Source organism: Purpureocillium takamizusanense, chromosome 3 (genome assembly GCF_022605165.1).
Source record: "Purpureocillium takamizusanense chromosome 3, complete sequence".
Classification (NCBI taxonomy): Eukaryota; Fungi; Ascomycota; class Sordariomycetes; order Hypocreales; family Ophiocordycipitaceae; genus Purpureocillium; species Purpureocillium takamizusanense.
Window position 1 is genome coordinate 517156 of NC_063070.1, and position 26136 is coordinate 543291.

Below are 26136 nucleotides of genomic sequence, written 5' to 3' on the forward strand. Positions count from 1 at the left end.
TTTATATAGTTCTTTAGTAAGAATATTACTAAATAGCTATAGAAATAATATACTTATTTATTTAAAGCTTAAATAAATATATTAAAATAAGCTTAAAATATTTAAAATATATATTTAAGAATTTATTACTATTAATTTATATTTAAGCTAATTATAATAGTAATAATATAGTTAGTTTAGTTAAATAATAGAGATAATAGCTATATTAGCTATTAGGCTACGCTTATTGCTATAGACTAAGACTAAAGCTTAAAGAGCTTAAATAATAAGATATAAGTAAGCTATATAGGGATATCCCCTATATATAGTAGTTATATAGCTACTAGTTCTTAATAGCTAAGATCTTATATTAAAATATTAAAATATAATAAAAAAAACTTTATTAAGAGCCTCTTAAAAAAGAGGAATAATAATAATAATAATAATTTATAATAATAATATTAATTAATATAAGTTTAGCTAAAAAAAGAATAATATAGAAATAATTAACGAAAATAATATTTATTTATTTATTTAATTACCTATTCTAAGCTATTGTTTTAACTATATAGGAGCGATAGGGTAGAGGATTCTTAAGGGAACCTTTTTAATATAAGATAAAACCCTTAAGTAATAGATTATTTCCGATAATTTCTAAGTCGCGATAAGGACTAGAATTATTTCCGAAATATAACTAAGAGACTTATAACCGATATTAAAAGGTTATATATATTATTTAGCTTTATATATTCCTAGATCTAAATAAAGGGCTAGTCTCTTAAAGGTTATATATTTCGTAATACCTATATCGCAATTATTATATAGCGTATATAAAAGCGCTAATCTTATTAGTTTTTATAATAGGCTAGATAGTCTACTCTAGCCTTATCTGCTCCCTAATAGGAGCTAGTCTATATAACGCATAGATTACGGGTTATCGGCCTATCTTAAGCCGTTTTCTATAAGGTACCTTAAATATTATAAAAAAACGAGAGAGAGGTAAGCGCCCCTAGCCAGATTTAAACCGATAACCCCTTAAAGGAGGTTATAAAGCTTTAACTACTAAGCTATAAGAGCTAATAAAAATAATACTTATAAATTATATTACTCTTTATAACTAGCTAGCTCTAAAAAAGACTATAAGATATTATATTAGGGCGAGAAAGATACTAAACCTACGGGACGTAATCCCCTTCGTCCTTTCCTCCTTCCTATCTCTGCCCGACGCGTTACCGCGTAAGGATACCGAATTCTAAGCTGCCTCTATAGCCGAAAGGTCAGTCGTAGGCCGATCAAATAGTCTTTAACGTCGAATGCCCATATTTATGCTCGGTTACAAAAACTATACGGTAATCCGCGCCCGAGTAAGGTACTCATATCACTAAAGCATGCTTATATCTAAAGCACTAAAATAGGGCAAAAGGAGTGAGTATTGTCGGCTATGACTGAGGAGGCGTGACAGCCCTCTCTAACTAGGAAAGTTTCCCCCCTTTATAGTTATCCTTATAGTCTTATCCTTATAGCCCCCTTTTTACCCCTAGCCGTTCCTTTGGCCGTTTTTGTCTTCCTTGGGCTATCTTGCCTCTTCCACTCCTTCTTCCACTCCTTCTTCTACGCCTTCTCCCTCTAATACAATATGCTTAGCTATTTATCTAGCTATTATTATAGTAGTAAATTAGACTCTTTTAGTATAGGACTGAGGTAAGTATATAAATTAAGGTCTGTTTAAATTGCTAATAGCTCTCGTAGTACGTTATTCGCACCTAAGCCCAAAATAGGTTTATTAGTGAGACGCGCGGGCCGGTTAAATAACGCACATCGTACGAAGTACGTTGCTGGCAAATAGATTCTCATGCTGGGTTCTGCTCAAGACAGCAATACCCGCATCTCAGCTGTTGTGCGAGGGAACACTGATCTAAAACCAGGTTCATTCGCTCCTTGCGAGGCCTCGCGCTCGTCCATGTTCTCAATTTTTTGCTCCAAATCATTGAAATCCCTACAGAAACGACTCGCAGCCTCCTCTGTGGCGTGTCGAGCAAGAGCCGTATCTTGCAGTCGCTTCAGTCGCTCCATGGCATCCATCATTGCTGATGGCAGGAATTCATCCAGTTGCTCACTAGCCCTTAGAAGGGCATCTCTGGTCAGATGCTTCGTATCGCTCTCAGAACATGCCTCACCGGCGCTGCCTAGTAAAGGTCCAAGCCCGGAGCTGATGCAGAAAAACTGATGCTGGTTGACAACCAGGTCTTCTGACGTGCCCTTTATGCTCTGCTGCAGGCGACTTGCGCGCTGCTGGGTGAAGGCAAATGTCTCGAGGCACTTGACTGCTGCAAGCCTGCAGTTTATTATAAATATCGCGTTCGCCGGTGCCTGCAGTAGCCGTGCCATATTGTCACATCCAGCCAGGAAAGGCTCAAACGCTTCAGCTAAGACACCCTCGAAATCACTCTCGCGATCTTCCGCGGTAGAGAGAGAGGATTCGTACGTCTCCATGATTGTACCCAGCTGTCTCAGCGCGTCGGAAAGAAACGACGGTGGCCCAAGGTCGGGTGGCGCGTGGTGGAACTCCCGCTGCAGGGCAGCGATGTGGTCTCTGACCAGCGCGCGGAACTGTCGCAGTGCTTCTTCCTCAAGGCTGACAGCACATTCAACGAGGCTGGCATTGGGCCCTAGAAGCCTGTGAAATGTGATCCGGTAGAATTTGATCAGCATGGCCAACTTATAGGCCGAGATGGTCTCCTCATTGGATCGAATGACTTGCTCGACGCGTTGTCGAAGTGCTCTCGCTGCACCGGCAACGTTCCGATCGACCAAATCTCCCAAGGCCTTGAGAGCGTTGAAGTCTTCACGAGACTCGTCGTCATCTTCCATCACGAGACGCCATATTTCCGCGTCTCGCCCAGACCTAAACCCCTCGGCGAGTTCATCCCCTTCTGCAACAAACAAAACTTCGAGAGCCTCGCGCTCACTCACGGTGGCAGAATGAACCCAAGCAAGCATGTCGCCAACGTAGCGAAGGGGGTCGTGCGCTGTCAGATCGATGGGCTTTATAGATGACTCCCCCGCTCCGGAAGCATTGGCGCCAGTTAAGGCGAGGTGAAAGGAATCCGACAAGTTGCGATCTCGGGCCTCGGCAAAGGAATTCAAGCAATTTTGGAACAGAGATGGTCGTCCAGCCAGAACGCGAAGTGCTCGCCTGATGAATGTGTTAAGCTGAGGATTCTCCATATTCAGGGTCTTGAACTCCCGCTGTACCCATTTGTACAGCTTTTGGAAGCCGAAATTGATGTCTTGGGAAGACTGTTCCATTAAGTCGGAGCCGAGTGTCTGTCGTTCAAAGCCGAGCAAGATCTCGCAATTCTGATTGATACATTTTGCTTTTGAAAGGGTATCAAAGAACTTGTCGTCTATTGGCTCGGCAGTTGACGTCAATGAGGCGACCTCGTCATCCGACATCAAGAAGTGGTCCTTGAATGTGTCAAGAACCCGCTGCTTTGTCTCTACCTGCATCCGCTGCTCGAGCAGCGCCGCGGAGTCCAGTATTGCGGAAGAGGTCTCCTCGTGAGCAGCAAGAATCTCATTATTCATTTTGTCATACTCGGCGTTCATTTCCCCAAGGATTGTCCGTACTTGACGCAGTTGCTGCGTGGTCTGTCAGAGCAAACGCATCTAGGGCTTTAGTCTTTGGGGAATGCACCTACATCGGCCACTCGCCCGAACTCGTCTACTATTAGGCTGTTACTAGAAATGACCTCCTTATGCACATCTAGTCGAATATGGCGCCTCGTTCTGGCATCGTTGCCAGCGCCGCGTTTGTCGAGTAGAGCCAGCGCCTCGCGGAATTCCGCGTCGGAATACGAAGTAGACAAGATGGCTGACAGCTTGGCCGCGAGGGGGTTGTTTCCCCTGGATGCTTGAAACGTGGAGTGTGATGAAGGCGAGTGAGTCTTGGGGTCGCAGGGACCGTGAGTCAACCCCCCCTCTGAGGACGAGTATGGATCGAGAGCCATGGTCTGACGAGTGCCTCTTGGCTGGATGGCCGGTTGCCGTGCTTGTGTGAGCCCTGTCCTGCGCTGAGAAGGGCTATAAGATGAAGTACGGGCCCCGGATGCAAGCTTGAGATGCTATCCGCCAACAGGGGCTGCCGCACCGAGATACCGGGCGAAAGGAAAATGCAGGAAACACGGTTGGTTGATTTGCTGGCCACCGCGGTTTGCCCTAGAGAGGGAGTGGCAGACAGCTACCATGAGGTGCCGGTGGGTAGGCAATCAAAGTACCTTATTGATCCAAGAACAGCCGGGATCTGCGAAGCATACCTTGGGGTCAGCTGAAAGTCTCGTGCGGCTTGCTGTGACAATGAAGATACGGGTGACTTTGTGGTTGGCAGGATGTCAATGTTCAAGGCCGCTCAGAAATTCTTAGGTATAATAGTGGGGCAGTTTATTTCTATATAACTGACCCTTTTGACCATTTCCTGTTAGTATAATATCATATCTATAGTATTATTTTGTAATATATAGAGTTACTTAATATTATTTTAAGATATAACTTTTTTTTAATAATATCTTATTTTAAATATTTTAAATATATAATATAATTAATATATTTTAATATTATTTATATATAACAAGTACCGGGCTATAAGGGGCCGATATATTTATATTTATAATTTTATAATATGAATTATATCTTAGTAGCTAAATTTAAGGGATGCCTATCCCCTAGTCTCCGTCCGTACTTAGCGCTATGCCTGCGGCAGCAACCCTTTCCGTGCCTGAAAGTGGCCCAGTTGGCCTGGGTGCTAGGCCCCGCTCCCACTACTAACCTAGGCACCCCCCGACTTGTGGGTCCTGGCGCGCCTGACTCTAAGCTTCAGTCATCTGTTGTCGTCATTTGCTAATGCTGGCGCCTCGACCTTCGGCACGTGGACTTCACTACTGGCCTCATACTTGTACTTCGCTGGCCTGGCTCCTCACCTGTTCGTACAGCAAACTGCTGCCGCCGGGCCTCAGACAGCCCAGAGACCCAGGACGACAACGACCCCTGACTATTAAAATACCCCTTCTCAACAACACCCTGGTAGAGAACTGAGCTCTGGCCTGCATCTTGGCGCACCGATGGGCTCTATGGCTCGACCATTGGCCTGACTATTCTCGCCCGGTGCTCATTCTCCACACCAGATGGCCATCCTTACTGAGAGGCATGTTCGCGTGGGCGCAGGAAGCGACTGAAGGTGCCTCCGTACCGCTGACCGTAACTTAGCCATCGTGTTCGCGTCAGAGACGTGTAGAGCATTCATTATCTGCGACAATAGACCCACGCCCCAGAACAAACCTAGCAAACGAGGTGCTCGGGATAGCGCCGCTGGCACGACCTCCGACTGACAAACGCGACTGACAAACGGACTCGACATGGCGCCCAATCTATTCGGTCACCTCGCTCCGCCCTCTGGAGTGGCTCGGTCCTTCTACGAAGAGCTGCGAGCTCATGATGATGGTATTGGTGACGGCAGCCGCGACTTAGAAGAAGGCAAGGGCCTGAATATCGACGAAGAGAACCGTCAACAACAGTTTCCCGATCTTGAGACGGATGGGCTAGACCCTGGCGACGGCCGCATGACTGCCGACAGCGCTGCTGTGTACGGAACAGACCGTCTTGGCAACGCAACGAGGGAACATCCCATCCGGAGCGGCAACGCGGCACGTTGGCTTCCGCATGAAGAAGATCCCGATAACGATGTACCGGAATCCCTTTTGCTTGAGCCTACTGAAGCGGCAACGACCCGAAGACCGGGCGGCGAGCGTTCTGGCCGTCCATCGCCGACACCAAACCTACATATAGCGAATCCTAGCGGGCGGTCGCAGATACTCTGGGGTGCTTCGACTGCACAGCAGCGTCTACACCGAGACGATAGCTACCGCCGAGTGCCAGCTCAGCCAAGAAGTACTGGATTTGGTGCATTCACTGGTGGCAGGCGGGAAAAGGCGTTGTGGCGATGGGTCAACACGTCAAACCTCGACAGCTTCATGAGGGACGTGTACGACTACTACGAAGGCGGCGGATTACTGTGCATTCTCTGTGCGAACGCTTTATGGCTTTTGTTAGTCCCGAATGAGCCCCCCAGAAAGGCTATGATATAGTACCATATGCTAACTCTAACCAGGGAGACATTATTTGTTGCAGTGCTGCTGACGTTCCTCAGCCAATGCGTCGACTACAGAAAGGTTCCTCACAGCAAATCACTGAGTCAAGTCGTGGTTCCGCAGTGCACTCGCAATATGTCCGGCGTGTGGAATTTCGGCATCTGGCTGTACTCCTTCTTTTTTATTTGGAAAGCAGTACAATATTTTTTTGAGATTCGACGACTCATCTATGTACGCGATTTCTACGTATACCTTCTCGAAATTCCCGAACCGGACATGCAAACAGTTTCCTGGCAAGACGTGGTAGCCAGGTTAATGACCCTCCGAGACCAGAACCCCAAGACGGCCACTAACATGCCCTCGAATCTGCGTCGTTTTATCGGGAGCCAGTCCAAGGAGAGACTTGACGCTCATGACATAGCGAACCGATTGATGCGCAAGGACAACTACCTCATCGCGATGATAAACAAGGACATACTGAAATTCTCGCTCCCATTGCCTTTCTTACGAGGAAGGCAGCTCTTTTCGAAGACGATGGAGTGGTATCTACATTACGGTATCATGGACATGGCTTTCAACGAGCGTGGCCAGGTGCGTCAGGACTTTCTTCGAGCCGATCGGAGGGGTCTCCTCAGTGAGAAGCTAAAGCAAAGACTTTACTTTGCTGGTTTTCTTAACCTCATATTCGCGCCGGTCATGCTTGCATACGTGGTGATAGTATATTTCTTCACGTATTATCATGTGAGTTGCTATGTCCCTCGGTGGCCAAATCTTCTGGACCCGGCGATGCCACCCTCGCCTGAGGATGAAGCTTACTTGATTGGCAGGAGTACCAAAAAGATCCAAAGCTGGCAACCGCGCGGAAGTACACTGCTCTCGCTGAATGGAAGTTCAGAGAGTTCAATGAGTTGCCCCATATATTCTACGAGAGACTCCACATGTCGTTTCCATTCGCGACGCGGTACATTGATCAATTCCCAAAGCGCATGACGGAGGAGATTGCCAGAAGTATCGCATTTATGTCTGGGGCCATAATGGCAGTTTTGGCCGTTTGCACTGTCCTCGACTCAGAACTGTTTCTCGGCTTCGAGATAACGAAGGATCGAACAGTGCTCTTCTATTTGGGAGTATTTGGTGGTATCTGGGCTCTGACCAGAGGCATGGTCTCAGAGGAGACGAGCGTTTTCAACCCCGAGTACGCTCTGCGCAACGTCATCGAGTACACGCACTACACGCCTGACCACTGGCGGGGCCGCCTCCACAGCTTCGAGGTCAAGCAAGAATTCTCTGAACTGTACAAGATGAAGGTTGTGATATTCCTGGAGGAATTGATGGGCATCATCACAACACCCATGCTGCTACTCTTCTCGCTCCCGAAATGTAGCGAACAAATCGTCGACTTCTTCCGGGAGTTTACCATCCACGTGGACGGACTGGGGTACGTGTGCTCGTTCGCAGTCTTTGACTTCAAGAAAGGAGTTGGGAACACTTGCCAGCAAGGCCTTGGACAGGACGTGCGAGAGGACTACTACTCCACCAAGCACGGCAAGATGGCCGCCTCATACTATGGATTTCTCGATAATTATGTTGTTAACCCGAAGACGGGTATCCCAGGGCACATGCCGCCAGGTATGCGCCAGCAGTTCCACCCTCCGCCTGCTTTCCCCAGCCTCAACTCGCCTACACTTGCCGCCGATATGCAAGGATCATCGCCGAACCGCCCAGTGGAATCCAGCCGCGCACGGAGCAAAGCGGGCGGAGCAGGACCTGGATCAGGAGCGGGCACGTCACATACGTCGCGCTTGGGAAAGGGCTTGGCACAACCGTCGCCGATGGCATCCGTACTTCTGGACCCCCATCACCAGCCCGGATTTGGCGCGAGGAGCCAACATCGGCCTAGGACCTCCCGGCAGGGTTACCGAATGGACAGCCAAATCATCGAAGAGACTCTGGAGGATGGAGAGGCAGGCTCTAGACCGGGGAGGGCGGATGACTCTTATGAGGGTGATGGAATTCTCGGCGAATCGGCATGGGAGACGTCGCCTGGCAACAGACTGAGCCGGGAAAACAGCGCGACGAACGCCGAAGAGCCTGATGAGGGAGTCCTAGGTCTCCTATATCAACTACGGCAGACGCAGCACAATCGGCGAGGAGGCGTTGTCTGATGACGTGCACCATGACGAAACTGTACCTTATGTATCGCGCTATGCGGCTAAAGTTGGAAAGTTGGCTGCACGGCGGCATTCGAGTCGCTTGCCGGGCTCTCAGGAACGGCGTGAACGCAGAGCAGAACCGAGCTGAAGCAAGGCCATCAGGACCTGGGGCGGCAGATGAGGCACTCTTCTCTCCTGAGGCACGCCATATGTGCGGATGGATCGTAGGGAGGGCCGAACAGACTCCGAGCTGGTGTCGGCTGGTCGGTGATACGATACGATGGCGAGCGTGAATTTAAGCCCTTGGCGTCCTTTCTGACCAGGGGCCGCCCGCCTCAAGAGTGGACGAAGTGGCGCAAACCAATGCGTGCTGCAACCACATCGTTAGGTACCACAGAGAGTCCGCCGTTCGCTGTCGGCGGGTGTTGCCCACGCTCTCCCGCCGTTGACGGTCATATCCACTGCACATGTCCTAGGTATATTTAAATGTGTCACATCCACCTTTCGTACCTACTGAAGTAAATAGTGGCTTGTATCTGGGGTGGACGACAGGTACATAGAGCCACCGTCTCAGCGCCCCAATGGGGGGGAGGGAGCCGCTCGGCACATGCGCCTCCAGGGCTCTCTGGACACTGTGCGCGGGCCCCGCGGCGCCATGACCGCCGCCAAGTCACATACACAGTGCAAACGAGGTTCGGCTTCACACGGTATGCTACGCTCTTTGGCGCCGGCCGGACTCCGAGGCCGTGAACGGAGCAGGAGCACCGCGACGGGAAATTTTTTGTCTGCCATCCCAGCAGACATCATCGACTTCGCCGAGGTGCAGCATCCAGCGCCTTCCTTCGCACCGCACCGCACCGCACCGCACCGCACCGTACTGCACCGTACTGCACCGCACCGGCAAGACTGCCAATCCCCGCCCTCGACAGCCAGGCTTTCTCCCATCGACACCCACTAGGATCGACAAATTGCAACCAACGTCTCTGGGCGGACAGATCGATCTTCCCTTTCGACTCGTACCTGGCCTCGCCACAGGTGTTGTCCACGCCGACAGCTTTCCTTGCCGCATTACTGCCCCCTGCGCCTTCCACGCGTCCACGGCTGCAAACAGCGCCCCCGGCCCCCTCTCGAAGTAGATAAACCTCACGAACCTACGTGGCTTGAGCCGCTTTCGCAGTCAACCTGGCTGCTCTCGAACCCAAGGCCTTCGGCAGAGCTTCTGAAGCTGTGGCCGAAATGGCCCAGCCAAGTGCCGAGCCAGTCGAGGACTATGAGTGAGCATCACGACCCTACTTACGGCCACATACAATTGCCTCGCTCTGACAGACTCGTCTGGCAGCTATGAATCGCTGCCCCCAAATTTCTCCCTGCTCCAGAACATGGCAGCGGGTGCATTCGCTGGCATTGCCGTATGTCTCTCATGCATGCTCTCTCAGGCTTAATCTTTCTTGAGCAGTGGTGGGCTCAACTGGGATTGGACACATGGCGTTCTTTCTCTTCGCCGCGGTCTGACTGACTTGGTTGTTAGGAACATACAGCCATGTATCCCATCGATGCCATAAAGGTACCGTCACCGCCTCGTGTCCTGAAACTCTTGGCTCTTCCACTTGCCATTAATGGTCTTCTGCCCACGTTCGCTCTGGTGTGCTTCTTGCTGACCAGATGTCCCTGTAAGACCCGAATGCAAGTTCTCAATCCCAACACCACGACGGCATACACAGGCGTTCTCCGCAGTACCTATCAAATAGCATCAGGCGAGGGCTTCTTCAGCTTGTGGCGTGGCATGTCCAGCGTCATCGTTGGAGCTGGTAAGCGACCGCGAATCCCCTTCTTATCTCCCGCCTCAATTTCTGATCTCAACAACTGCAGGCCCAGCTCACGCTGTCTACTTTGCTACTTACGAGGCTGTCAAGCACGCCATGGGAGGCAACCAGGCTGGAGTGCACCATCCTTTGGCCGCTGGTAGGTCCTGTAGCTGTCCTTGTTGAGAGGTGTATGCTAGAAGGTGAACCCCTCGAGCTAACGATCACCTGCTACAAAAGCTACTAGCGGAGCTGCCGCAACCATTGCCAGCGATGCCTTCATGAATCCTTTCGATGGTATGTAGCACATTTGTTAGAGTGAATTGCCATACTCGTGGCGAGCGAAGACTAATCAAAACAATTATCAGTCATCAAGCAGCGCATGCAGATCCAGAATTCAAGCAAGATGTACCGGTCAATGGTCGACTGCGCCAAGTATGTCTACAGGAACGAGGGCATCGGCGCCTTCTATATCTCATATCCGACCACGCTTTCCATGACCGTACCTTTCACCGCACTCCAGTTCTTGGCCTATGAATCTATCTCGACTGCTATGAACCCGCAGAAAGACTACGACCCCTTGACTCACTGTCTGGCTGGAGCTGTCGCCGGAGGTTTCGCCGCCGGCCTCACGACGCCAATGGACGTGATTAAGACAATACTACAGACCAAGGGGACCTCTTCGGACCCCCAGGTCCGAAATATCAACAGCTTTCTCGGCGGTTGCCAGCTTCTTTACCGGCGGGAGGGCTTCCGCGGCTTTTTTAAGGGGGTTCGTCCTCGAGTCGTCACAACTATGCCCAGCACGGCCATCTGCTGGTCAGCCTATGAGTTCTCAAAGTATGTGAAGCTGCTGCATAAGGTGGCGAACAAATCCGAGCACCCTTTGACTGACCCCTTCCTATTCAGGGCGTACTTCATCAAGCGCAATGACACATTGTGAGTTACTGGATGAGCGTTGCCGGCGGTCGATGACAGGGCCAGGGTTGAGCCAGCAATCAGTTTGCCAATCCGAATCTGCGCAGCGACCTAGATTGAATAGGCAAGCCGGGGGGGGGATTTACCTACCTTTTATCAAATGTGTTACATATCGACATTTAACCGTTCTGATAAACACCACCTGGCGAAGGGGTTTTGTGGTCTCGGGGGACAAGGTCGTCTTTTCGGCACTGGTCATGTATATAGACTGTTGGCCGGTTGAGGCCGGATTACGAGGTGATTGGGATTGCAATGGCTGCGACAGGTTGTCTGCGGATCACTAGGCGTGGATGATCCCATGGAAAATTGTCGTTTTCACATATAAGCGGCGGCGCGACAAATCCTATGCTTGGATAGGTCATATATGTACACTGATCGCGACCTAATCGATGTCGCCCTTTGCATGTTCATGCCCGCCACAAGATTTTACGGTCTTAATTTTTGAGAGGGAGGGGGCGGTCCATGCACGGAATGGCCTGACACACATGGTCACTGCAGCCCTTCACAAGTGTCCAGTGGCCGGCTCTATTGGCTGGATGTTATCGTCCAAAGGGAGGATGCTCGATAGGGAAAGAAGAAAAAAACGCTGCTCTAGACAGACGAAAGTCAAAGGAAGTGCAAGTGCCCCGGATATATCCTGGAGGATGGTCTCAAAAGCCGAAAGGCCCACCGCCTCCACCGCCAAAATGGAATTTGAAGTTGGCCTGAGGTCCGCCTTGCTGATGGAACATGAAAGGATGCCCGCCTCCGAAGGGATTTCCCTGAAAGGGACTACCCGTTTCTTGCGAGTTCGGATCGTCTCCTCTGTCAAATCGAGCCCGAAGCTCGGGATTGCTCAGCACCTCATAAGCCTCGTTGATGGAGGCCATCTTCTTCTCCGCCTCTTCCTTACTAACGCCTTGTTTCGCGGCCTTGTCCGGGTGAAACTGTTTTGACGCTTTCCGATACGCTGCCTTGATCTGCTTGTCGTCGGCGTCGTTGGCAACACCGAGGACCTTGTAATAGTCTTTGGATTTGCTCCGTTTCAAAGCAATTTGGGCCTTATTAAGGATGGGATTGACCTTGTCCTGCTTGTCTGGTCGAACCTCGGCCGCCTTCTCGAGAGTCCGGATTGCGGCCTCGAACTCCTCCTTCTTGAGTAAGATTTTGCCCTTGTGTATGAGACCCCAGAACGAGTCGGCGTCCAGCTCGAGAGCTTCCTCGCAATACTTGGCGGCATCCTTATGATTTGACTGCGATAAACTAGGCGTCAGTTGCTGCGTTGTACGACAGTGTGTGGACAGAAACGGACTCCGTGTTGCTATGTTGAACAAGCAACACACACTCTGAACGGTAGAAGGCACTTACTTCTGAATAAGCCTGGCAGGTCATTTCCACTGCCATTTCATACAAGCGTGCGCGCACCTTCGGGGGGATCCTCCCATCCTTCCGGAGATCTTCGACTTGTTCACGAATGATCGAAACCAGGCCAGGCTCTTCCGCTGTACCGACAAGAGTGCGACCGGCCGTGGTTGTTTGACCCCTGCTGAGCTGCGCCTCCGCTTTGCTATAGGATTTCTGGACGGCTTTCTGCTGCCTGTGGAGCTTTTTGCACACCTTAGAGTCTGGGTCCGAGTGCAAGCACTTTCTGACCTGGGCGAGCCCATGATCGAAGTCTCCGAGGCCGTAAAATGTTGTTGCCGAGATAAGAAGGTGAGGGCTGGTGTCACCAGGTCGCAGATGCAGGACATGTTGGAGATCTCCCATGCCCTCTTCGACCTCGCTTCGCTCGAATCGACACCTAGCGCGAAGCTCACGCAGAGAAGGGGCCCTGGACGCAACCAGAATCGCAACACCAGCCTGGTTCACACATTCGTCCCATTGCTGAGCCTCGAGCGCGCTCGCGGCGAGAGCTGCTGCGCCTTCGGCCTCGGCAAGCTCCGTGAGCTCGGGCGAGTCCGGCGTTTTGCTGGCAGCAACGTACTCGGCCCTGGCGGCAGACCAGTCGGCGACTTTGGCCTTGATTCTCCCCAACTGTATGTAAGCACCTTGAAAGCCAGGTTTGAGGGCAAGGACCCTGTGAAAGTCGTCGGTCGCTTGGCTGGAGCGACCGAGCGACAGATAAGTAGTTGCGCGCTTGAACAGGGTAAGGTAGTTGTTGGGATCCCTGGCAACGGCGGCGTCATAGTACACGAGGGCATCGCTCGTCTCCCCCTTGGCCAGATGGGTCTGCGCCGACGTCAGGAGCGCGGATACGGGCAAGTCGGCCGGGATGTCATGGGGCGAGACTGCTTGGCCGGCAGAGGCCAGCACCGTCACAGCGGCGAGGCCAGACAAGCAGAGGCGCATGCTGCCGTTTGAATCGATCGGTATCCCCAAAAATTGGTCTATTGAGGAAATGGAGTCGCGAAGCTTTGTATGGTTGACTTAGCAGTCGAGAGGAGCTGCGAGGTGAAGGCTTGCCGGGGCGGACCAGCTAAGTGATGCTGGTTGGCGAGCGTGCCAGGCTTTGCGCGTTAGGGGTTGCACTAACGTAGGGTTTGAAGGAAGAGGTGTAGTTGGAGAGTTCAGTGACGCATCGGTCGGAGAGGGAATGAATGGAGGAGCATGTAAGGAGACAGTACACGAGGTGTCGCTGTTGACCGTGGCCTTGAAGCGATGAACAGAACACGACGTCGTTAATGAGTGCAGGATGCAGGGAAGTTTAAGTGGACCCCCTGTCGAGACAAGTGCCCACGCTGTCCTTTTGGTCAAGGGGGCAGCAGGGGTATAACCCCCACTATACGTAATACCGATCCCATATACCAAGTAGATTCGGGCCTCTTAAATTACTATACGCGTAACTTAAAAACTATATTTGTAATTTAATAAAAAGCGAGTGTTTTTATAGTATTAACCTAGCTTATAAATAGCTCTTATCTTATTATTAATAATATCTTAACTTTTATATAATTATATAATTATATTATTTATTATTACTTTCTTTTTAACTTAAAATAATATTAGCTATTTAAATAAAAAATAAACTAAATTAATATTTTATCTTTTTAAGCTTATATTTACTCTTATATTATATTTACTAGTTTAAGTAAATAGAAAATAAGACTAATATATTAGAATATATCTTAATATCTTAATTAGAGCATTATAATATATCTATTATAATAAAGTATATTAATAAAGCTTAATAAATCTTAAAAAACATTATATTTTTCTAATATTATTATTTTACTCTAAGTTATTAAAGCTTATATTAAGTTATTAATTATATTTCTAATAATATATAATTTTTATTATAGTACGAGGGTCGAGAAATAACTCCTTAATAGGTAAGTAAGTATTATAGACCTTGCGTAACGCAAGCCGCCTTATTTAGGAACGTACTTAGGTAGGTAGTAGGTAGGTAGGTGCTTGTATATATGCTAGATAAAGCGCATGTTTTAGCATAAAAAGTTTCGTCTTCTCAAGCACATTGGGCACTGCGTGATGCTTGGGCACCCGGTCCGCCGACGACGTTGACAGACCTAAGTCCAGTGCCGTTGAGCAGCGAGTAACCTTCTCACGTCTAGAACCTTGCATGCGTCGGAATCTCCCTCGAGTCTCTCGCTGGGCTCTAAGTAGTCCCGACACCAACTTAGCCAAGTCGTGAACTCATTTTCGTCTCTCAGATTGCCGGCAGCTCCTCGTAATGGCTCATCATCGCCCTCGTCGATGCGCCCAACAACATGAGGATGCGCCCGGAGCCGCCATCTTCTCGCCCTCTGTTGCGCGCATCGCCGCATCCGCGGCCCGCGACTGGGCCTACGTCGACTCTTGGCTCGCGTCCAAGCTTCCTGCCGGTCGGCCCCCGCCGTCGTTTGAGCGCAACACCCATACGCTTAAAGCGTTGCTGAGCCTGTCCGCCTACAACGAGACCGCCGATGAGGAGCGCCTGTTGCTCGCTCGAGTTGACAACGCCTCCCTCGATGAGCTGCGCATTCACTGTCAGCCGCCTCAGCAATCGCTCAAGGCGCATATGCTCGCGGCTGTTGAGGATGGGATGCCAAAGGAAGGTGCTCATGCCCTTACATCCCTAGCGCGGCTGTCTGTCTCGGCGAAAGACTTCAAGGCAGATCCCCAGGGCCTCACGCGACCTGTAGTCGCCTTGCAAGCATCCCTGTTCGATACAGAGCAGATGGCCGCGCGCGTCGACTCCTTCCGCCACCATGCTGAACGGGTGGCCGAAGAGGCAGCTATTCTCTTGCACAGCCTGCAGGATCAGTCTTACCTACCTGCTTCGGACATGGCTAAGCGGAATCTTGAACTACAGCGCAATATCAAGGTAGCCTCCTCGACCCTGCCGCCAGAGCACGCCGACCGTGCCCCTGCCGCCGACACTTCATCCCCGCCCCAACCTTCTGTCGAAGACGTCGCCGAACAGGAGCGCCGCCTCCTCGAGCTGCTCAAACGGAGGAGAGAGCTTGAGCAGCAGATGTCGGCCTTCGTCGGCTTACCCAGCGACCCTGATATGGCAAGGAGCGAGGTGGACGCGCTTCGACGTCACCTGCGAACCATCACTTCACATCGCGATGCTGCTTTCGAGGGTCTCATGGACCGAGACAGTCATTTGAACCGCCCGTAAATGAATGGTCTGTTGAGGTACGTTCCTCCCTAGACGTACAGTAGTACCCTTCTGAACAAACGCCAACCAGCCCACCGTTTGCTATTCGCGACTCATTGCCGAGCCGCCGTTGTCCGCTGCCAGCTACTGATTTCGCCTGTTCTTGCCAGATACTGCACCGCCAAGCCTCCCAAACTGTCGTCCTAGGCCAGACTTCTTTGCTGGCTGTGCCGGCAACACTGGCGCAACATCTTTCTGAGGCATTGGGGGCGCAACCCCCGGACCCGTGCCCCGACCCTCTTTCCCCTTCGCCTCGAGGGACACCTCGCCTACGCGCAGGTCACCAAACCCTGGCACCGGCGCTTCCTCGCCTTCCAGAGTGTGTCGCTGCACCCTTCTTGCCCTCTCTTGGACGCTACGAAACTTTTCTAGAAGCTCCACCCAGCGGATGCTGCCATCATCACGACCCTTGAGTCGGTTTGGACGATCATAGTTGGAGCTGCTTGTAGAAGTTGATGCGCTTTTAGAGCCAATCGAGTCAGCCGTTGCAACAGGGCATGGGAAGATGGCCTTCAAGGTCAAAGACATTGGACACCAATGCTCGGAGGCTTACCTTCGTGGCGCCACATGCAAATAGCCGATGGAGCTCACACTATTGAGCCTATTCTTCAACGCGGCGAAAGCGGATGATTGCGGTAGCAGCATAAGGATGCCATACATGCACTTGTACAGGTATGGATACTTTTCGGGCTCCAGCAGCTGGAGCCTCAAGTCTTTGCAGACCGTACATGTTAGTACACACTAGGCCGCTTGCTAGATAAAGAAAGGGACGCACGCACATGTGAAGACAGGTGACTCAATTAGCTGCACCAGCTTGTCGACTTGGATCAATAGGTCGACAGTCATGTCCAGTTCGCCACTGTTTGCCGTCAATGCTCGTGACATACTTGCCAGATATCGAAATTCCTGCACTCACAAGATCTGGAGGAGATGATATGCTTGCTCGTATGCTTGGGCGAGCAAGCACAAGGAGAACGTGGCGACGGCATTGTAGCACCAAGATCTGAACAACGCGACAAATAGCGTCTGCCCATCCTTAGTTTCGAGATTGCGCAGTCTCTTCCGTACCTCACCAAGCTGTGGTGCTGTGATAAGGTTGTTGTTAAGATTCTGAACCATGATACTGGCAAATTCGACATCTTCCTCTTTTTCTATGCAGTCCGCGAGTGTGCGGTATATCCGCTCGGGGCTGAGGCTCGTGCACAGTTGGCGGATGATTAGGTTGCCCCTAGTTTCTAACAGCTTCCGGTCCGTCGAGAATAGTTGCAACAAATTCACCATGAAGTTAGCAAAGTAGTCATCTTCGCTATTCCGTGAAATTTGTGAGAGTAACTGGAGATCCTTCTTGACGACAGCGTCAGATGGGTCGGATAGGGTTTTGAGGAGCGCGGGAAAGGTTCCATCGTTAAAGGCAAGCACCTTGCGTGGGGCCTTTCTGTGAAGCATAATAAGCCAGGTTAATGCCGCCACACGGGTTGCCTCATGGTCGTTCAGAAACAGCAGTGTTAGTGAGTTCACAGCCGCAGCATAGTCCAGGTCACTCTGCGAGTACGAAACGAAGCCGCCCGCGGGCGACGAAAGTGATCTGCCCTGACCAGGTGTGGGGCTTTGGACGTCCTGATCGCGTGAACTTGCCAGGGAAACTCGATTACTGTGAGAGTCGTCCAGTCTGTCGGTAGGCAGGGCAAGTCTTGATGCCGATTGAAAGTGCGGTGCGGCTCCGTTATAGGCCCCAATTCCCGACTCGTCAGACAATGAAACGACGTATTCCATGAGGCGGTTATTAACGCGGGTCGCGGCCTGGTGTATAGTGTCCTTGCTGCTGGCCATGGCCGGGAGCATATGTGCCAGTATCTTGGGTGTGAAGGGAAGGACCTCCTCAGGATAAATGTCTAAAAACTCAACAATCCAACGTAGTGATTCTAGGAGACAATCCTCTTCTACAATTGCATGTGCAACGTTAGCAATAGGCGCTGGTTCGAAGGGTTTTCAAACCAGGACAGGCGTCTGGAAACGAACCTAGTGGTGAGTCCAGCGTTGACGTCAATATCTCTAGAACCTCCTTGTAATTGATCTCCACATCCTGTCCGGGTATCCAATCCTCGACCGCGCTCTCGTCATCGTTATCATCGACGGGATCTGAATCGACCTCGTCGCCTTCTTCCAGGTCAGGGTGGAAGCTGTCCGTATCAATCGAATCTTGTCGTTTTCTCTTGCCGCCTTCCCTGGATTTCCGACTGTCGGCGATCCCTTTCTTGACACGAGCAATGCGCTGGATTTCATTGAGGAACTTGTCAAGGCACGCCTGCGTTGCAGTCCGGACGTCCGAGTTCTGATCGCCAAGGAACTTCAAAAGCCCGCCGAGGAAGTCGGGTAGATAAGTAACCAACTCCAAGTCGGGAATAGAATCCAGTAAAGTTATCCAGCCAACGAGGAACTGGCGTGTGAAGGGATTGACGACCCAAATACGCTCCTTCAGAAGTGGAATGAACCGGGACAGTGAGAAGGCAGTTGGTAGTTGCGTGCGCGGATCGTCTGGGCCTGCCTTGTCGTCATCACCGAGATCCGGTGGTGCTTCTAACACCGAGACGTACGACGCAGCCGACTCGGAAACTATGTCTTTGATGAGACGATCTAGAAGTTCAGCCCCGTTTTTCACCGAGAGCTCCGAATCGGCACCAAGCTTCAGATTCAGAAACGGGGGTCGTGAGTGTCAGCAGGTTCACAGAGGACATAAGCGAAGTCGTTATTTAGGGGGGTTCACGTACGCGGCAGAGCTGATCGAATATGTTATTAAAATATACGAGGATCTCCCCCTTGGCGACCTTGGCGATGTTGTACATGGCCTCGCAGGCGTAGTAGCGAACCCGGGCATCTTGGTCCGTGAAGCAGGCCAAGACCGGAGGCACGATCCTGGCTAGATAGCGCGGCAGCTCCTGCGGGAAAGAGGTCAGTGGCGAGGTTAGACAACAGCACGTGGGGAACAGCGTTTCAAAACGAGCGAGGACCGCAACCACAGCCTCATAACACGAACCACCACTTGCGCGACACTGGTGCCTCAGGTGGGATAGGGGCGGCAGCGACAGCTTACGGGTCCAAGGGCGATGGCGGCGGCAGCAAGGCCGATCAAACCGCCGTTGCGGGCATGCGGTTGATGGACTGCATAAGCGTAGTCATTGCAAAGCTGCTCGAGAATGTCGTATACGCGTTGGAAGTCCTTGGTCGCGACGAGATCTCGGATAACCCTCTCGAGCCTTGCAGTGCCGTCATATTAGCCTAGCTCATCTCGGCCACCCCCTCACTCATATCACACTCGCCAGGACTAACAAGAAGCAACGAGAGGAGACGAAAGAGGCCAGGTGCTAGACTCACTCGAGCGCGCCAACCTTGCGCTTGTCGTACAGCTTGTCATTTAGGGCTCGCTGGATGTTGGCGTCCATCTTGGCTACTGGAACATGCTCCTCGTCGCTCAGTACGGCAGAGCAGGCCAGCTGGCTCCCCAGACGCGTGTGCTCCGCCAACAAGCGCTGCCGAATGACGGACGGCAAGGATCAAATAACTGCAAGTATGCTCGACTCGGTCGTTGGCTGGCGTATGCGTGACACCTATGCGGAACCGGCGGATGGGCAGAAGGACGGGAAGTTATATGCGACCGCGGGCGAGCTTGTCGATTTCGGTGGTGGAGGAAGCCATGATTAAAGTGGAATGCGGATTTCATGGCTCATGACGGAATAGCCAGAGCTTTGCTCAGTTACCAGCTAGTAGCTTCGAGCTGGTCGAACAGTACCTAGGTACCTACTAACGTCCCGCCCTATAAGACCAGGCACCTAGCAAGGTCCCGTCTTAATTTTCTAACGCGCCTAACCTAGCCTAGCATTAATAATCTTTACTTTATTCTAAAGATAATTTTAGATTATTATAGTTATTTTATTACTTAAAATAGTAATAATTAACCTTAAGTAATTATATTATTAGCTATCTTTTAATATTTTATTTATTAGTATTATTATTAAGAATAATAGCAGTAGCGCTAATAATAGTCTTTTTAAAAGAGCTTATAAAGGAGCTATTTAATAGTATTATAGGTAGTATTATAAGTAATATTATAGGTGACTTTATAAGTAGCTTTAAAAGGCATTAGCTATAATATATTAAAATAGCTATTATATATCTTTCTTTCATAAAATAGTTTAATATTAACTTTATTAATAAATAATATTTAAATATAATAAGCTATATAATATAAGATTAATAAAAAACAAAAAAATAAAAAAAGTAAAATACTTTAATAATATAAGTATTCTTTCTTTAAAAATAATATTACTATTTCTAAAATAGCTTTATTATTTATAATCTACTTACTTAAGATATAATAATTAATTAAAAACCGCTCTTATTTATTAATTAATAATAGCTTCTATCTAATAGGGATAAAGATATATATATCTATTGTCTATATTATATATATATAAAGTAGCTCCTTAAAGACCCTAATATTATAACGTTTTTAAAGCTCCCGCGAGGGCATCTATACGCGCTTACTAAATATCCCCCTCTTTTAGAGAATAGAAAATAAAAATAAATACTTGCGTATATATATATATATATATATATATACGGAGTAATATATTATAGGCCGCCATTCTTACTATCCTTCTTTCCTAAGACCTAGAGCATATAGACGACACACCCACTAACTGCTATCGACTATAAATGCCTTGCCTAGTGCATCTGATATAACGGCAAGGCCGACTTGTAGGACGAAACGCGTTTGCAATCTTCTTGCTTAAGACCTTCTTTATAATAAAACACAGCGCGTTTTGCGCGTAACTCCAAGCTTATATATATATATATGTGTGTGTATGTGTGTGTGTCATTCATCGTGTAAAGCGGCTGATCTACTATCGAATGCTTTCCTGCAGCCAAGTCGATATGTTTGCTCACTAGCGCCCAGTATCGCTCAGGTGCCTCGCACGGAGCCGCCCGACTGCATGCCGGGTAAGCGTATGGTCGCGGGAACACTTCGGTCTAATGGTGATGGGCGTGGTGGTGGCCTGAGAGGTCACCGCTTTGCGCGACGGCTCGCTGACACTTGGCTAGGATGGCCGCTTGCCGCGATACTTCCGAAAGACGGCCGATGACCTGCTTGTTTCCGTCTGCGAAGCCGTATAGGGCGTAGGGGATGCCCATATCATTGCAAAATTCTTGTACCAGCTTCTGGGCCTTTCGGAGATTGTGGCGTGGCATCCGGGGGAACAGATGGTGAATCGCCTGGAACTGCAACCCGCCGTGGACAAAGTCAACCCACTCCGGACAGTCCACGTCCATCGTCGTTCGCAGCATCCTCTGAGCAAACGACTCGTCCGGGCCGAGGTCTGCAGTGCTCATGGCAAAGTGAGAAAGGACAATCTGAATATGCAGAGGCGAGGACGCGATGTGGCTGACCATGACGAAGACGAAGCGAGACCAGTTGTCCGGGATGCACTTGTACAATATGCCATAGCCGAACCATGTCCAGAAGAAAACCTGCCCGACCAGCTCGACCCAACGGTGCCACGCGCCTGGCCCTTTCTTGGGGCCTCTGTTGGCGAGCAAGTAATCCCACGAGAGGGCGTAAAGATTGAACCTCCCCAGCGCCAAAAGCGGGTAATATGTCCAAGACTGAAAGCGCAAGAGGACCTTGGCCACGGCATCGTACTTCATGACCCTATCGTAATATGTCGATCGCAGGTTGCCCAGAAGACGGTGCGACACCGCAAAGAGGGGCATGTGCTCGATGTCGGGGTCGTGCTCAGGTGCGTTGGTCATGATGTGATGGACATTGTGATTTCTTTTCCACCAGCCCATCGACAAACCGCCAATGAAGTCTGCTATGAAGATGGCGATGAGGCTGTCGGTGTGATACTTGTGCGTGATGGCCATGTGACCAGCGTCGTGTGCAGCAAAGACAAGCTGCCACCACGTTAAGCCAAGGAACAATCCGCCAAGGGCGTACTGACCATATCGCAGGCAGACGAGCATGGTCAAGAAGAATCCGACATAGCGGCAACAATCAAAAGCATACGCCATATTGTCGCACTTGTATAGCCCAACATCAACGATTTTCTGGTGTAGCTCTCTGTACTTGGCCAAAATTCTGGCCTGCGTTTGGGGCTCCGGAGCAGGGTACTTGTCGAGGTCGAGAGTGATATGTTCTCGGGTAATTGAGTCCAGGTACGACATGCCGTCCATTTCGCTCTCGGCCTCGGAATGAGATGAAGCGGAAGAGGGTCGACGGGAGCGACTTGTTGCGCGATGCCGAAGTGATTGGCTATCGACATCGAAGACTGGGGAAGGGGATCGGGAGCCCTGAGTGCTTGATTCGTGCTCCTTGCAACTATTCAGGGCTTGGTCCTCACACTCATCGGTTATATCGACGTTGACAGCGTGCGCTGAGGGCTGAGCTCGGAAGACACCTCCCTGTATCGGGGCCAGGAAGTTCTTCCAAGTCCCTTCAACCCGCCCAATGCGGTACCGGGTCATGCGCTCCTTGGCATCATCAGAGTGAAGACTAGAGGGAGCAAGATCATCGTCAGCAAGGTATCTAGCGATCCATATTGGAAGATGTTGCTGCCATACGCTTCAATTTCAGCCGTGGCATCCCTCCCCACCATATGTAGGATTGCCTTGTCGCCACCAGGATGGTACGGAAGCCACGCGTCCACTTTGAGTATATGGCCATCGAAGACGACTATCTTGCGGCCGGCTGCAATCAGAGCCTCGACCTCGTCGCGCCGCATGGTCGGATAGTCCCGAGGACCGCTCGTTTGGTGTGGGAGCGCCATGTTGGTGGCAAGTAGGATTCGGCAGAGGCGCCTGTCACGGGAAACAAAACGAAGGCGCCACAGGATCCGCGGCGTCAAAGGTCGAGGCGAGGCTGTCACACGGCCCGTAGCTCTGATTGACCCGCGTCTGAATATCCCAGGACGAGGCGAGGGGAAATGGAAGCTAGCCACCGGGCAAACCAGCTCTGAGGCTGGAACGGCGTGACTGTTACTGCGGGGGTGGTCGAAACGCGGTGCAGTGTTCAAGGCGTCTCGAAGTGAGCTCGGGGTTCAAATAATAGTTCTGCAGGGGAATTAAAGGCGGGGAGAACCATGCACCAAGGGGTAGGTCGGACATCAGTTGCCTCCCGAGGCTCCGTCAATTCTGCTCTGCGGATGGAACGCGGAACAGGGGGAACAAAGAACGTGCGTGGCATGTGGTACGTACGACGCGGCAGGTATGGAAGGGCTCTCCGAGGATCAAGCCCCTGGACCAGCGCCCCCTCGCGTGCCCCACATCAACCTATTCGACAACGGCCCCCGGGGCAATCGAGCTTCGTCAAGGTACATCGTTCGCGTTCAGTGTTCACGGAGCTGCTGCCAAATGCCTGTATTTGCCACATCACCATCGTATGCGCTCTCGCTTACAGTTTTCGGGGACACCAACTGTCAAACTCGCTACGCATCCCAGTAAGTCAATGCTGCATGTACGCCTTTGGGCGCCGTGACCTTCACCCACATGCAAACAGTCGCGTACGACGGCCAGGTGACCTTGATACCAAGGCAAAAAGGAACAGTTCACCAGCATGTTGCGACCCAATGCCATAAATGTGATTTATTTATTCTACACAGCCATTGAGGCTGACCCCTGACGAACGTCTTGCGATCCACTTGTCATGTCCATCTCCGTCTTGCTCCTGCTGGTTTTTAGGGTTCCGGCTCGGCAAATCCCTCCACCTCCTGATCCCCCCGCATCTAAGTATTTAGCACTCGAGCAGACCCAGGTAGAAGAACGTCTGACCACGCCGCAGAGTGCTCGTAATACACCTGTCCACACCTTCGCCTAGAAGTGGATGGCCTTGGCATTGGTCGCCATGGCCGCCTCCTTAAACGCCTCAGCCAAAGTCGGGTGAGCGTGGCACGTCCGCGCGATATCTTCCGTGGAAGCGCCGTACTCGAGAGCCAGCGTACCCTCAGCAATCATCTCACCAGCGTTGGGTCCGATGATGTGTACACCAAGCAGTCGATCCGTCTCGGGATCCGCCAGCATCTTGACGAAGCCGTCCGTGTCCAGGTTAGTCTTGGCGCGCGAGTTGGCGCTGAACGGGAACGTTCCCACTCTGTAAGGGATCTTCTGGTTCCTGAGGTCCTGCTCGCTCTGACCGACCCACGCCACCTCGGGGTAAGTGTACATGACAGAAGGAATGCAGCCATAGTTGACATGGCCGAAGCCCTTCTTGATGTACTCGACCACTGCCACAGCCTCCTCTTCAGCCTTGTGGGCAAGCATGGGGCCAAAAGTGGCATCGCCGACGCAGCGGATGTGAGGGATCTTGGTGCGGTATTCGGAGTCGATGATGACGCGGCCACGCTCATCCAGCTCCATGCCGATGTTCTCGAGGCCAAGGCCTCCGGTGTAGGGGCGTCGCCCGATGGCAACAAGGACGACATCGGCGTCGAGCTGCGAGCACGATTTCTGTCAGCGAACCAGTAAGATGCGACCATCGAGGGCCGACAACAGGCGTGGGCGCATTCGTGCTTACCGTTTCAGGCTTACCGCCCTTGGCAGCGTCTACCTCAAGTTTGACCTTGTCGCCAGTCTTATCTCCGCTGATGACCTTGGTGTTGAGCTTAAAGTCCAAGCCCTGCTTCTTCAAGAGCTTCTGGGTGGACTTGGCGATCTCTGTGTCCATGCCAGGACCTCCAATCTGGCCGAGGAACTCGACAACCGTCACCTTGGTTCCCAGGCGCGACCAAACTGAGGCCATCTCGAGACCGATAATGCCACCGCCGATGACGACCATGGTCTCCGGGATCTTTTCCAGCGCAATAGCGCCGGTGCTAGTAATGACCCGCTTCTCATCAATCTCCAGGCCAGGAAAGGGGGTGGCCTCGGAACCAGTTGCAATCAGAATATTCTTGCCACGAACCGTCGTCTCGCCTCCGTCATTGAGTGTCACTTTGATGTCGTTCTCGTTGACAAAGGAGCCCTCGCCTTTGATGTACTCGACACCGTTCTTCTTGAGGAGAAACTCAACACCCTTCGTGAGGCCCGTGACGGAAGCCTCTTTGGCCTTCATGAAGTTGGCGAGATTCAGCTTAACGTCTCCGACCTCGATTCCACGATTCTTGGTGTCGTGAAGGATTTGATGGTACAAGTGGGAGTTGTTGAGGAGAGACTTCGAGGGGATACAGCCAACATTCAGGCAAGTGCCGCCGAGCGTGCCGCGCTTCTCGATACAAGCCACCTGCACAAACGGAGAGACATTAATGGTCAGCATAGTACTTGGCACTTTGAAGACGGGTCGGAAGCCTCTCCCGGTGGCGACAACAGCTACTTACCTTCATGCCCTCCTGGCCAGCCTTAATAGCGGCGACGTAACCAGCGACGCCGCCTCCGATGATGACCAGATCCTTCTCCTCTGCGTGTTGAAGGCGTGTGTTAGTGTTATGGGTTGCCGTGACGGATCGCAGGTATAGGGCGGAGACGGCGCGAACGAACCTGACGCAGAGGCAAAGCCGCGAGTCCAGCGCAAGAGAGTTGACGAGGCCACAGCAGAGGGCATGCTGTAGACGGTGAAAGCAAGTCAGCAAGTGGACGTGAACGAAGGCCGAGCCCGATCGCTCTTGACGCGGTGGACGAGTCGCCTGCGTTGGTCGCTGACCAGGTTGAGCGACCAAAAGGTTGGGGTCTGCACATACGACGAAGTTTTCCATGTCGTCGGCCGCACCGCATTGCGGGCTATTGAACGGCTGGCGAGCATCTTGAAACACCGGGAATCGCGCTCGTGGGGGATCAATGGGTGCCACGCGGGTGACAGAGGAGGTGGAGAGAACGTCGGAAGCGTTGGGGCGCAAAGTGGTTGGAAAATGGAGGGTTGAATAACTTGGGAGCAAGCACGCGGTCGTCGTCGGGGAGCTCCAGCGGCCGGCAGCGGTGTCGGGCAGGGAAGACCCGGAACTGGCCACGGGGTGGCGACGCCCCGGTATGGTTCAGCAGCAGGTGCGAAGCTACTCGTAGTGGACAGCTCAGGTAAGCAGGAACGCCACCCTCGCAAATACTGGGAACGGGGCTCAGAATGGGTACCTTATCAGTAGTACCAACATGGCCTAACCCATTCATCTAGCCACTTTTACGTACTATATTGGGGAAAGTATTGCTCGCTTGGTCCCCTAGAGTACCTTTATTGTTCGTATCTGTACTTTGATAATAATCTGTTCTTTTCAAACTTTGCCCCCCTGTTCACAAGTCCACGCCGTCAAGCCGCCATGGCCCCTGCCAGCGTTGCCTAAGTTAGTACCTAAAACTGCGCGGCCAAGTTTCAGCGGCGGCGACCGACCCGCGACTTGACCAGACGACAGACAGCATGCGTGTCCCGCGAACGTGCGGCATTCTCCTCGTGACTGATGCGATGACTA

The 26136-nt window shown here is 51.3% G+C and overlaps 8 protein-coding genes across 12 annotated transcripts; 3 read left to right on the forward strand and 5 right to left on the reverse strand.

Moving 5' to 3' along the window:
* Positions 1-1679: 1679 nt before the first annotated feature.
* On the reverse strand, positions 1680-4353 carry COG6 (Golgi transport complex subunit 6). The gene is made up of 2 exons (XM_047984836.1): positions 3681-4353; positions 1680-3621 (listed from the first exon to the last, which is right to left on the reverse strand). The coding sequence occupies exons 1-2, from the start codon at positions 3987-3989 to the stop codon at positions 1846-1848; spliced, it is 2085 nt and encodes a 694-aa protein (XP_047840811.1). The 5' UTR covers positions 3990-4353; the 3' UTR covers positions 1680-1845.
* A 534-nt stretch (positions 4354-4887) lies between these two features.
* ATG9 (autophagy protein atg9) lies at positions 4888-8806 on the forward strand. 2 transcript variants are annotated; one of them, XM_047984837.1, is made up of 3 exons: positions 4888-6079; positions 6143-6863; positions 6950-8806. In XM_047984837.1, exons 1-3 carry the CDS (start codon positions 5391-5393, stop codon positions 8285-8287), a joined length of 2748 nt encoding a protein of 915 aa, XP_047840812.1. In that variant the 5' UTR covers positions 4888-5390; the 3' UTR covers positions 8288-8806. The 2 variants fall into 2 exon arrangements, with proteins under 2 accessions (XP_047840812.1, XP_047840813.1); XM_047984838.1 differs by having other exon boundaries at positions 4888-6863.
* A 241-nt stretch (positions 8807-9047) lies between these two features.
* On the forward strand, positions 9048-11122 carry MRS4 (Fe(2+) transporter). The gene is made up of 8 exons (XM_047984839.1): positions 9048-9549; positions 9615-9684; positions 9804-9839; positions 9951-10083; positions 10145-10237; positions 10318-10374; positions 10446-10917; positions 10987-11122. The coding sequence occupies exons 1-8, from the start codon at positions 9512-9514 to the stop codon at positions 11018-11020; spliced, it is 933 nt and encodes a 310-aa protein (XP_047840814.1). The 5' UTR covers positions 9048-9511; the 3' UTR covers positions 11021-11122.
* Positions 11123-11401: 279 nt separating this feature from the next.
* Positions 11402-13714, reverse strand: JDV02_003686 (uncharacterized protein). Its single transcript, XM_047984840.1, has 2 exons — positions 12403-13714; positions 11402-12287 (listed from the first exon to the last, which is right to left on the reverse strand). The coding sequence occupies exons 1-2, from the start codon at positions 13381-13383 to the stop codon at positions 11706-11708; spliced, it is 1563 nt and encodes a 520-aa protein (XP_047840815.1). The 5' UTR covers positions 13384-13714; the 3' UTR covers positions 11402-11705.
* Positions 13715-14501: 787 nt separating this feature from the next.
* JDV02_003687 (uncharacterized protein) lies at positions 14502-16481 on the forward strand. The gene is made up of 2 exons (XM_047984841.1): positions 14502-15672; positions 15805-16481. The coding sequence occupies exon 1, from the start codon at positions 14723-14725 to the stop codon at positions 15653-15655; it is 933 nt and encodes a 310-aa protein (XP_047840816.1). The 5' UTR covers positions 14502-14722; the 3' UTR covers positions 15656-15672; positions 15805-16481.
* JDV02_003688 (uncharacterized protein) lies at positions 15620-19386 on the reverse strand. Of its 4 annotated transcripts, XM_047984843.1 has the most exons (8): positions 19067-19386; positions 18786-18948; positions 18463-18630; positions 17714-18377; positions 16611-17634; positions 16474-16553; positions 16248-16407; positions 15620-16154 (listed from the first exon to the last, which is right to left on the reverse strand). In XM_047984843.1, exons 1-8 carry the CDS (start codon positions 19132-19134, stop codon positions 15779-15781), a joined length of 2703 nt encoding a protein of 900 aa, XP_047840818.1. In that variant the 5' UTR covers positions 19135-19386; the 3' UTR covers positions 15620-15778. The 4 variants fall into 4 exon arrangements, with proteins under 4 accessions (XP_047840818.1, XP_047840820.1, XP_047840817.1 ...); XM_047984845.1 differs by having other exon boundaries at positions 16474-17634; XM_047984842.1 differs by having other exon boundaries at positions 18463-18948.
* A 755-nt stretch (positions 19387-20141) lies between these two features.
* On the reverse strand, positions 20142-22900 carry JDV02_003689 (Sphingolipid 8-(E)-desaturase). Its single transcript, XM_047984846.1, has 2 exons — positions 22313-22900; positions 20142-22244 (listed from the first exon to the last, which is right to left on the reverse strand). Exons 1-2 carry the CDS (start codon positions 22516-22518, stop codon positions 20723-20725), a joined length of 1728 nt encoding a protein of 575 aa, XP_047840821.1. The 5' UTR covers positions 22519-22900; the 3' UTR covers positions 20142-20722.
* A 417-nt stretch (positions 22901-23317) lies between these two features.
* Positions 23318-25670, reverse strand: LPD1 (Dihydrolipoyl dehydrogenase). Its single transcript, XM_047984847.1, has 5 exons — positions 25420-25670; positions 25220-25284; positions 25060-25139; positions 24261-24965; positions 23318-24178 (listed from the first exon to the last, which is right to left on the reverse strand). The coding sequence occupies exons 1-5, from the start codon at positions 25479-25481 to the stop codon at positions 23561-23563; spliced, it is 1530 nt and encodes a 509-aa protein (XP_047840822.1). The 5' UTR covers positions 25482-25670; the 3' UTR covers positions 23318-23560.
* Between the last annotated feature and the right edge of the window lie 466 nt (positions 25671-26136).